General features: G+C 35.1%; 1 protein-coding gene across 2 annotated transcripts in view; it reads left to right on the top strand.

Moving 5' to 3' along the window:
• The window catches only part of HHIP (hedgehog interacting protein), a 96,090-nt gene that overhangs the window by 3,873 nt on the left and 80,198 nt on the right, over window positions 1-12,019 (top strand). For both annotated transcript variants that reach the window (XM_047856988.1, XM_047856987.1), the window contains exons 2-4: window positions 2,696-2,888; window positions 8,825-8,981; window positions 9,673-9,874. In XM_047856988.1, the coding sequence (XP_047712944.1) occupies window positions 2,696-2,888; window positions 8,825-8,981; window positions 9,673-9,874 (552 nt within the window). The remainder of the gene's footprint in view (window positions 1-2,695; window positions 2,889-8,824; window positions 8,982-9,672; window positions 9,875-12,019) is intronic.

Genomic DNA, 12,019 nt, shown 5'->3' with positions numbered 1-12,019 from the left:
ACAGCCTTGTAGGCATATGATTTTTAGAAATAACTTTCTGTGTACCCACTGATCTTAAGGCGACATCTTAATATGCTGTCATGTATTTTCTCCTGTTGTCTGCTCATCAAAACCACGTGGGTGCCTTTTTATCCTCTTTGTTTAGTTACTTGATAAATAAAGAGAAATACAGAAGGTCTCTGTCACCCATTTTACTATTTGTTGATAAGCTATAGTTCTGGGCCACACTTCACTGTGTACTACGGTGTTCATCTTACCTTTCTTCCGTGGATTTTACTTTCTTGTGGCCAAAGATTAAAGGATGACCTCCCAGATGTTATAAATTAGTCAGCAACAGCCACGGTCATTACTAGGCATGCTGTAATAATGTCTCGAAGTTTTACATGACTTTCAAAGTATATTTAGTTTAAACCACTATAATTTGATGGTTTCATATATGGCTTTTAAAAATCGAAACAGGAAATTAGCTTAAATTTCTTCTTCAGATGGATGACATTGTCAGGCATAAAGTTATGGACCTATATAGACACAAGCACATAGGCAAAAAAGAAGAAAAAAATACCCTACACACACCAGTACTCATCTGTCTAAAACAGTGTTGCAGCTTGGGCTGAGTCAGTTTAATTGACTTCAGTAAGACTATTGGTTCATTGAAACCAAAGCCAGAATGATGGCTCTATCTATCTTCAAATAGGTATTTACACTGCAGACCTCACACAGAGCAAAATGTTACCATCCTGCTGGGCCGGAACAGCGTGAAACTTTACAAAGAATAATATTATACTCGATTTCAGATAATTTATTGAATCCTATTTCTGAAACTTTTGATGAGAGATCTTGTGGCCAGGACACATTCCAAAAATTGTAAAAGACAAAATTCTTTAGGCACTAAAATCAAGCTCTTCCTGGATAGCAGCTGGGAGAGTACATGGGGATCAGTTTGTTTCAGCTATAAAAAATGGAAGTATGCATATTCTCCATAAAACTAAAGGTAATTACATTCTAGTTTTCCAGCCAGCAAAAAAGGTGGCTTCAGCATCCTGCAGTTGTTTTGTTCTTAGGGGACTGCTGTACGATAAACAAACAGAACAAAGTTGAACAGTATTAATATTGAATAGATCTGGTGAGGTCTGCCAGAGTATGGACAATAAAAGACATTTAAAACATTCTTGGAATGCAAATTCTAAGTGTCTGGCATATGTTTCCTTTTAGAAAATTTAACCATTTAAGCAATTGTCATTTAAATAAATTGATAAAAATCAACGTGTAAATATAACTGTGGTTAATAATAACTCTTCTGAATGTTATAGGTAGTGACAACACAGAGTGTGTGTGTATCTATATCTATATCTATATCTATATCTATATCTATATATAGGTACATATATATATATGGTAACTTCTATAGAGCTTTTAATTACTGCATGCTAAAATTTCAGCATGCTTGTATTCAGCGATTTTTTTTTTAGCTGCTTTGTTCTTTCAGGTCCAAATTTTGTTATCACCTAGAATATCTTTATCCTAAAAAATAGAAGCCATGCCATTTACTCAAATTAGAACCTCAACTCATGAATGAAGTATTTGCTTTGAACAATGATTTAGAGTTTCAAATGTTATTTTCAGTTCCTAGTTCTAAATAGTTAAGTATAAATTTGGTTACATAAACTGAGAAAAGGTATAAAATTCATTCCCATTATTGTGTTTTTTATTATGAAAAATCAATGCATGATTTAGACAGCACTACATTTTACGTCTCAAATATTGTGCTGGTATTGTCTTCTATATTTATTAGAGGAGCTCCTGAAGTCAGTTTTTTAAAGTTAGTACTGGACACCAAGACCTATTTTATCTACAAATTACTAACTTCAGTGAATCAGTAACTCCCAAATTGGTCTTATTGAAAAAAAAAGACATAATACTGTATAAATAAAGATAAAAGTATTCTTTTTTTTTTATTAAAACTCACTCAATCCTATACAAAAGCACTTTTATTAAACTCCTGTGTTTATTCACACATATAACATACCTGAGGAGCTGGTTAGAAAGTTTTTCCTGGCTAAGATAAAATGAATAATAAAAATTGGTCTGAAACCAGTTTCAGCTTCAGATATTATTTTTCTACAACATGAAAAGGCAATATTCCCCCCACTTTAGGAAACTTTCCCGATGCAACCTGTGGATTGAAAATGAACTGAAACTAGAAAAATGTAATTAAAGTAGTATCTTTGAGAATATCCTATCACGAATTTCAATTTTACCTAAGACAGAAATGATCATATCTTAAAAAATTCTACTTTAAATACAGTTGGATAAAGGTATTTAGAATTTTAAAGTCAAATATCACTATGCACTATGCAAATATCGCTATGCACTCTGATGCAGAGTAACATGGTAAAGGGTTAAAGGGTCTCAATATAGGTGTCATTTAATTTTTCATACCCAAAAGATAAACAGGCTTTGATCTGCAAAAGTAAGAAGGACTTTTGTGCATCCTTACCCTCCGCTCCCCCAGCCCAGCCCAAGAGACGGTACTTCTAGCCTTATTAAAAGCATCCTGTGTTTCTGATATGATAATTCTTTTCAGACAACTGCACTGGCTAAGTTATACTATTCTACTTATATGATTACAAAAAACATAACTAGACCTAGCTTCACATGAATAAAAGGAAGTTTGTTTCTGATTTATGGCTTTCAGATATTTTCTGTTACCAACAACACAGAATGTGGGAAGTTACTGGAGGAAATCAAGTGTGCACTTTGCTCTCCACATTCTCAGAGCCTGTTCAACTCACCTGAAAGAGAAGCCTTGGAAAGAGACCTTGTACTTCCCCTGCTCTGCAAAGACTATTGCAAAGAATTCTTTTATACTTGCCGAGGCCATATTCCAGGTAAAAAAAAAAAAATTGATAAATTAAATAAACTACTGCAGCATATCCTCACAAGATACCTGATCTTAAATGTTTGCTTCTGAGAGTGTAAAATTTATCTCACCTTCCAAAATACCTACTTTTGCCTCACAATTAACCTTTACAAATGTGTAACCTTTCATTGCTGCTAAAAGGATTACTATCATTTCAGTCTGCACACAGTATGTTGGTTTCGATGGGATGTTTTACAGTTCTTGTTAAATCAACACTACAGTTGGTAATCTACACACATTGGATTATCAGTTCAAGTTTCTTGTTGATGTCTTCTTCATCCATTAGCATCCATATCAAGACAGCCTCCTCTTCTACATAGCTGATATGCAAGTGCAGATTGTCCATGGACTTTTAAGGTAGTATTCCCTTAATTAAAGTATCACTAGAAATCCAAGAAAAGTAACACCTTACAAAGCACCTTTACATGTAATGACTAATTTGCTCTTCAAAAACTCTATGCTGCAGGTAGGAAAAGTGGAGTCATCCCCATTTGACAGATGACGATAACTGAGCCTGAGGAGAAGTTAAATGCCTTAACCAAAGTTGTGCAGTGAGGAAGTGATAGAATAGATTAAGAAGTTCTTAGGTTGACAGTGTCACGAATATACCTGCTCACTACCATATTTTGGACCCTAATAAACATATAGATTCTTGGACATGGATTAATTTTACTATCAAAAGTTTATAAACTTTGGTTGTTACTGCTTTAGTTGGAAGAATCAACATAGAGATACAAAAGAATTTAACGACACAGATTCTGTTTAGTTAAGCAAAGTCACACACAAACAAATCTACTGAAGCTAACAGTTTATAAAACTAAATGGCATTGAAGGAAAAGACAAGCTTTAAGGATGCCCTTGGAGAACTTTTTAACTGCTATGCATATTTTACATTTTTCTCTGACCCAGAAAAGTGTGGATTTTTTTTTTATAGAGCTCTCGCAATAACCTAAGAAAACATTTTGACTAGGATTGCTTGCTTCCTTTGGTGTACCATAACATGTATCTAAACCAATTCATGTGAAAATATTATTATTGTCTTTATAAACCACAACCATGCTTTTCCTAAACCAGCTGTTTCTTCCTCTTTATCACGTTCCCCAAAAGCAAAGTAGAATAGGTCACGGTTGCATAGAAGGCCTGCCGAGAAGCGATAACAGATTAGGTACCATAAAGGTTTGCTGCAAATTTCAAGTCTTGAAGGTTTGCCTTTACCAATGTAAGTTGAAAAGAACACCCACACTTCCCATTTTCCTCTACCTTTATCTACTGGAGATAAATACAACTATGCTGTATTTAAAGACTCACCCAGAAAGTCTCCATCTATGTGAAGTTATTTTAGCTTCCAAAACAAACAACAAAAAGCAATATCCAGCAGAAGAAAGAGTGTAGCAAACAGCTCAGGAGCCAGAACTGCAAGCACCTCGCTCCCCAGATCAACATATGTGGTGACGAATGACAAATTTATTTTTCTACAAAGTTTGTGTATATGTAAAACTGCTGAAGTGCATCAAGATGTCAAGTGCTTTTGGTGGCCACCCAGGCTGCCTTGAAAGATAACCAGATGAAAGCTCTACTCCAGTGGTAGAGAGAGCAGCAAGGGTGCTTCCCAGGGACAGGCTACAGGCTTTAGCAACAAGCAGGGGGGGCTTCTCCTGCCTCCGTCAACTGCTAATAATCATCCTGAATACTTGTCGCAAAAGTGAGTTGTAATAACACATTCTTTGTGTTAATTTATGTTAATCAATTTGTTAGCCAGACTGATCCTTGGCACACAGTTGACCATTTTCTGAAGTATGATAGATAGAGAAGATGGTAATCCTCCCCTCAGCCCTTGCCCCAACACAGAAGGCTCTTTACAATTCTAGAACAATTATCTTTCAGAAATTGCTCTCAAAGCAAATTTTTAATATTTTCACCTTCTCAGGTTTACTTAATGACATGGTGTAACTTTTCTCTGGAGTTCAAAGTTGCAAAAAACAGCTACTTTGTGATTCTTTCTTATAAGAAGTCGATATATTTGACTATTCTCATGAACAGCCTCATCTTTCTGCAAATCAGAAACTTAAAAATGCAGCACTAAGGCAAATGCTAAAAGGGGTTGAGAGAGAGGAAAAATAATTTCTGAGATGTCTTCATTTCCCTCCATTGCCCAGAACGTAAAGAAATAAATACATAAATGATCTACCCCTTTGCTTCACCTTCATGACTTTCAGAAAGCACCACCAGTCACTTGGGAATACAGGTACATCTGAAAGAAACTCTTCAGAAACTTTAATTCAGAAACATTCATGGTGTGCCTATTTTCAAAAAAACGAGAAAAGTTAAAAATTAATATAGTGAGGATATACTAGTGTTTTATTAATCATAATATTCACCAGTTGTGAGTTGACTTAGGGAAGTAAATTCTTAAAACTTCTAAAAATAACAAAATTGCATTTGGAAAAAAAAAACCCCGCACACAGGAGCTTCTTGCTCAGCATCACAGGTCTTTTCTCCTGCTGCACTGTGATGAGCGGAGTAGATGCTTTCCTGTTCACTCAGTGATGGCATAGTGCACTCTGTGGGAAGTGTACAAAAGGACAGACATGGGCCTTGTTTCTTCCTTTACAGTTGTTATCACGAGTATCATGATACACTTTTTATCACTCTCAGACTGTCATCTCTTCAGCTGTAGGTGATTTAGTGTGAAATGTCAGTATACAATTAGTTCAATTGGTTTAATCCTGTTGCTAATGAGGCCAAGGTCAAGGGTTTGATTCCACTGAGTCTCTCTAGTCCATAGCCACTCCTGACCCCAGGGAGATATCTTATACATGTGTCTTCCCCACGAGAGCAAGCCAGACGGAATGGATGGATACATCAAAATCCACTACCTCTATTAGAAAATGCTGTCAAGTGCAGGCCTTACTAACAATGGGTTTCGTTTCGTTTCTTTCTTTATTTGCTGAACAGCATATATAAGGAGGAAAAGTAACTTTTCTCTGGCATACATTCTGAGAGAAAAGCTAGAGCTTAGAATACTCCACAGAGAATATTTGTTTACATGAGCATGTTATGGGGTGCTTTGTGGTATAGTAGGACTGGATTCATCCCGCTCCAGGACATTTGATAAATTATCAGGAGTTTAAAAAAAATACAGGTGCTGGAATAATCTGTGTACTTCCATCATTAGTAGACTTGATGATACTGTGATGATACAGGCTGAACTAAACACCCACCTTCAGTAAAATGCTCTTCAGGGTATTGTTCCAAATAAAAGGGTACTATTTGGTAAATTCTATCTTCCCTGGCAGTAAATGTAAGCCCAGTGTCCTGAAGCCAGGTCCCTTTTAGCTCTTCACAGCAAAATATATCTTATTCATCACTGTCCACAAAATCAGATCATTGTAAAGTATTAATGAAAATGTTAGATGTGTGTAATTATGAGAAAATACCCATATCTTTATGTAAAAGTCTTTTGAGTTGACTCCCTCCGTCACACTTGTTCAGTATACTGAGATTCTATAAAAAGCTAGGAATAATTCATTGTTAATCCCAGTTTTGTTTTTGTTCTCCTTTTGATTTGGTAAGAGAACATAGTACCTCTGGAGCCATAGAGTTTATGAATCTGTACTTAATTAATCTTTAGATGTTCTATTTGAAAAAGATTTCTCACTTCCGCATGTTTGTCCCCAGCTAATAACTCCTTGTAAAACGGAATCAGCCATCAGCATTGTTAATTTCTCCTTAAGATGGTATTGGTTTGCAGACTATGATGCTGGAATACAGGTTTTTTTTTTAAAGCAAATTTGAAATTTCTTCTCAGTTACACTTTGAATATTTTTTTTTTTTGGTGATCCTGCAGGCAACCATCATGTTGAAACAAATTTTCTCATTTCACATTCAGTTATAAGTATATACATAGTATGACAGTATTCCTGCGTGCGTAATATTGGCATGGAGATCTTGCTGCCTGATGGGAGCTGTGTGTGTGTGTGTTTGTGTGTGTGTGTGTTTGTGTGTGTATGTATCTATGTGTATGTGTGTGTGTGTGTTTGTGTGTAGGTATGTGTGTGTGTGTGTATCCAAAAAACGATCTAGCCCAAAACTGCAAAAGGTTTGATTTAACAACTCCATTCTCCTTCTCTTCTTTTCACCTCAGATATGATCGTTCAACACTACTGGGCAGTTTTCATGTATATTCTTAGCCAGAAAAGAATGGAGGAGAAAGTTATCTTTTGTAAACAGTTACTTGCTGAAGAAGAGTAAATGCTGTGCAGCCTTCATTCCTCTCCCCAATTTCTAATCCCTGAATTTTTTCAAAGAAAGATAACCTCCTTGCAGCTGCCTTGCCCCTCGTGTGGAGCACCCCTCCCAGCTACTATGCCTACTTTCAGTCTCACCCCCCCATACCCCCATACACACACACACACACACACACACACACACACACACACACACGCATATACACACACAACTCCCAAGGACATGCTCTCACTTGCCTGGTTTCCAAGGATAAGATGCTTCTTAGTAGCCTAGTCAGATATTGGCCTTGAAGAGTCTGTCTCAGAAATTTAGAGGTGATACATTTTACTCAAAAGTTAGGTCAAAACGTACACCAAGATCCTCAGAATTATAAGATTAGTTTTAGGTTTGAGAGGACCTAGGTCAAGGGCATAGAAAATAAACTTTTAGTCTTTCATGTTTCATTGGTAAGTCTCACTTGGTTAAGAATTGGTCCCCAATTCTTGTTTTTAGAAATCCTTACAAACCTGGACCCATTAACCACTTCTAAATATCAGCTAAGTTATAAGGTGCCTTTATCACAAAGCTGATAGGTGTACAGTAATCTAATTTGTTAGGTAAAAAATCAAAACATTATGCATAAAGATATGACACCAGAAGTAAGAAGTTAGGACATCATATGAGGTCGATTCTGGTAGCCATATCATATTCTGAGAGCAGAAATCATCAGGATATGGAAGTGAATCTTATTAGTATGCCCTCCACCACAAAAAAAGCCAATACTTGATGACTCAAATTGTGAGAGTAATGTCAAAATTCTTTTTTGTCATCAAGCCCTCTTCTTTTTTTAGTCAAGTATAGCTGTTTTTATTTGATAAAAAAATTCTTAATATGTAAGAAAAGAGAAAACAGCTTTCTTTCAGACTTCCTTAAGTAAGTCTATTTTGCATTTTTGTTTTGGCTTGTTATCCATGTTTGTTTTTTTTTCAGTGAGGGGTGATATACCAGCTTTCTGATTGAGAAGATTGAAGGGATATATTAAGTATAGTTTTGTTTTACAAAATAATCATTATTTTATATAAAGTGAGGTGTAGGAAAAAGGAACTTACATATTTGAAAATGGAGACTCTGTTCTTAGCACAGTTACTGTGAGCCAGTCACTTATAGCATCTAATTACCTTGTGATATTCATTAGATTTATTATTTAATCATATGTGAGCAACAGTACAAAAAAAAATATGTAAAATGACCAAAATCAGCACCTAATAGCCTATCTCTTCTTTCACTCTAATTTGTTCTTCTTAATAAGTTATTTTTGCTCTGGGGGAAAATGCTGAACAGTGATCAGATAAACGTACAACATACATACCATAGAATCTTGCAAACAGTCAATAACAATAACAAGATTAATGCTGGATTTGTATTATGTGTATTTCAGATGAGTCTTTTAAAATAGCCAATGCAATATTACTCCATTTTAATTGAAATTCTTAAATTTTTTTTTGAAAAAAATAGAAATCCCAAGCAAAAAAAAATTAGTTTTCATTCTTTTTATTATTTTCCTAGAATATTCATATACTTTCTAAAAAATCTCTTAACTCTATTTTATCTTTCATATAGGATGTTTTTACTGTGACACTAAATATTTCTAATGAGTCTTTTTGCATTTCTTTAAAGGTTTCCTTCAAACTACTGCTGATGAGTTTTGCTTTTACTATGCAAGAAAAGATGGTGGGTTGTGCTTTCCAGATTTTCCAAGAAAACAAATCAGAGGACCAGCATCTAACTACTTGGACCAGATGGAAGAATATGACAAAGTGGAAGAGATCAGCAGGTTCATAAAGATAAATGCTCTTTAATTTTAAAAAAACAAAAACAAAATACCAACTGACAAACCTTGCGGTTTTATTAGTGAATCAACTGTTTCTGTGCTTGATTCCAGCAGCTATATCCTCCAGATGCTTTTTTCTGTCTTTTGGATAGTTTGCTTCCCTAATACCATGTTCCCTTAAAAGCGTTTAATGCTTAGACTACTAATCTTTTATTATCATGAGTTTGGCTTCTCTATGATTCCTGTGAATTTCATGATTACAGTTTTAAACTTGAACTTTATGCTTATTGTTAGCTTATGGAAATATTCAGCACAATTATCATTAGCAAATCAGAGTTTTATAAATAGATCTTAAAACCTTCTCTCTGAGGGCCTTTCTGTAAGGCTTAATTATTGTGAGTAAAGCTCATTTTAATTATAGTCACTCAAAGATAAGATAATGAGCTTCTGCAATTTTAAAAGATGTAGCATTTTTATGTTGATTCTCTCTTGGACTTTTTGGTAGAAGGCTGTTTTATGTGTTCCACTGAAAGCAATTTAAAAGAGTCCTGTTGTGACTTTTGGGGTTAATGGCACCTCCTGATTCTCAAAACCATTGATTCCTAGAGGAAGTACCTTTTGAAAAGGATGTTAAGTGCATCCTTTGCCTCCTTCACCTCAAGAAAAGCTTACTGGTTTTCTTTAACTTGTTTAGGAAGCACAAACACAACTGCTTCTGTATCCAGGAGGTGGTGAATGGGCTGCGCCAGCCTGTCAGTGCCCTGCACAGCGGGGACGGCTCGCACCGGCTCTTCATTCTGGAAAAAGAAGGTTACGTGAAGATACTTACCCCCGAAGGAGAAATTTTCAAGGAGCCTTATTTGGACATTCACAAACTTGTTCAAAGTGGAATAAAGGTTGGCTTTTTAAATTTTATTTATCTTTGCTCTGGCTATGTTAATTTTATTTTAGTGTTATCATTCTCACTGGAGGTATTTGTAATAAAAGAAAGAATATTTAAGGAGAAAATAAGGAGACAACATAAGGGAACAAGAATTATGGCAACTGAATTGGGACAGTGGCATTAAATGTCTAATGTTATTTGGTGACTATTAAGCAGTGCAATGAGATTGATATCTTGACATGCTTTCCCTATGTAATTTACACATTTAAACTAAGTCTTGGTTTTATATAGTATGTGTTTAAATGTTGTTTGACAGGCATAATGCGTAGAATTGTGTATCAGCATTTGCTAGTAGAAACAAAGAGGTCTTTTGGTTATTTGGGCAACAGCAAACCATTCTTTTCCCGCATCTGTTTGTGAGTCTGTGTCATAAAAAAATGCTACTTATACTGTGCCTTCCTTGTACAATGTTTTTGCAGGTAAGTCAAATGTTTTAATCTATAATTAGCCATCTTTATATTACATATGCACATATTGCCTTCTTTCTCACTTCTCCGATTGAATTCTCATGTTAAATAATCTAGCGGCATATAAATAAAATTATTGTCAAGTTTGTTTTACAAGAGTGTGACATGCTATAATATTGGCAGTATAAGCTGTAAAGCAAATTGTGGCATTTTAAAACTGAGGCACATTCAACAGCTCATGACTAAGTTAGGTTGAAACAAACTAACAGTATGATTTGGGAAGAACTGGTTATCTTTGTCATGTCTTACCTGGGGAAAGAAATCAAAGGAGGATTTATACTCTTCTACTCGTAGAGAAATAAACTCCTCCTTGCTTTGTTGAGCTCTATTCAAAGGTAAGAACATCAAAACCAGAAGAAACAGTCGGGGAAAAATATAGGTATATTTCTCACACCAATTCATTACCTACCATTTAAAATCATTAGAAAGATTCCATTAGAATATAGGGATTGCCATATCATTGACACCACCCCACTTCAAGAGTGTGTTGTCAGTGTCACTAAGACATCCTGCATACGAGAAGTACCTTATGGTACTTTTGGTCCTTTAAGGAAAAGTACTTCAGCACCAACACACAGATCATATGGAAAACCTGTTTAGCTCAGTAGTTTCAACTTTCTTCCAGTAAAAGTTTTCATTAGACTTCACAGCAGATCATCAAAAGTCTCTTAAAATGAAGCATTTGTGTTTTTCACATAAGACTTCAATAAATACTTTTTGGAATGTGTTCTGATAATTCACTGCCAGTGGTACCTAAAAGAACAAAGAATTAAGATACGGCAGCAAATACATTACTCACTAGCAGTGTATTTTTCTTACTGTGAAAGTTATACTCTCTATGAAAGAAAAAATTGGGACTGCATTTTAAAAATCATCACCTATCGTCTCATCAGGTAAAGAATATCACTACTTACATTTTGATATACCTCCAACTTTTATATTAAAATTAGATGAACTTATCCTGACTACAAAGGTAACACAGGTCCATATTAATAAATGTGGAAACACACAAAAATATGTTTCCTTGCAGCTTTTTCCCTAAGCAGCTTTAAAATAAATTTGAAACCAAACCATATATACACCTTTTTAACCTTCTTTTTTTGACATAACAATATGTCATGAGTATATTACCAAATTTGAGAACTTTTCTCAAAAACCTAGTTTTTATCTCCTCCGGGTATTCCATTTCCTAATTATGAAGTGTTTCCTTTTTATCATTGTAAATAATGTGCTTTATCATTCTTGTATGTATTATTTAACCTGCTCATGAATGACTTCCTTAACGTCCATTCACAGAGCGTTACTGAGATGGGGACATAGATCATTACACATCTTGCCAATGGCTGTAGGATATGTTTTCAAGTATTTGAACGAATAACATACAGGGGCACCTGTCGGTTAAGTGTCCAACTTTGGCTCAGATCATGATCTCAGCTCAAGCGCCGTATTGGCTCTGAGCTGCCAGTGCAGAACCCACTTCAGATCCTCTGTCTCCCTCTCTCTCTCAAAAATAAATAAACATTTTTTTTAAAAAAAAAGAATAACATACAGCTTTTATGTATTATTTGAATAACAATGTTGGTATTAAAAAGATAATGAATGGTAAAATGTAGGTGTTAGAAATGAGCTCA

Source organism: Prionailurus viverrinus, chromosome B1 (assembly GCF_022837055.1).
Source record: "Prionailurus viverrinus isolate Anna chromosome B1, UM_Priviv_1.0, whole genome shotgun sequence".
In the NCBI taxonomy this organism is placed as follows: domain Eukaryota; kingdom Metazoa; phylum Chordata; class Mammalia; order Carnivora; family Felidae; genus Prionailurus; species Prionailurus viverrinus.
Note: the sequence above shows the minus strand (reverse complement) of the source record. Positions and strands in the feature narration are given on the sequence as shown.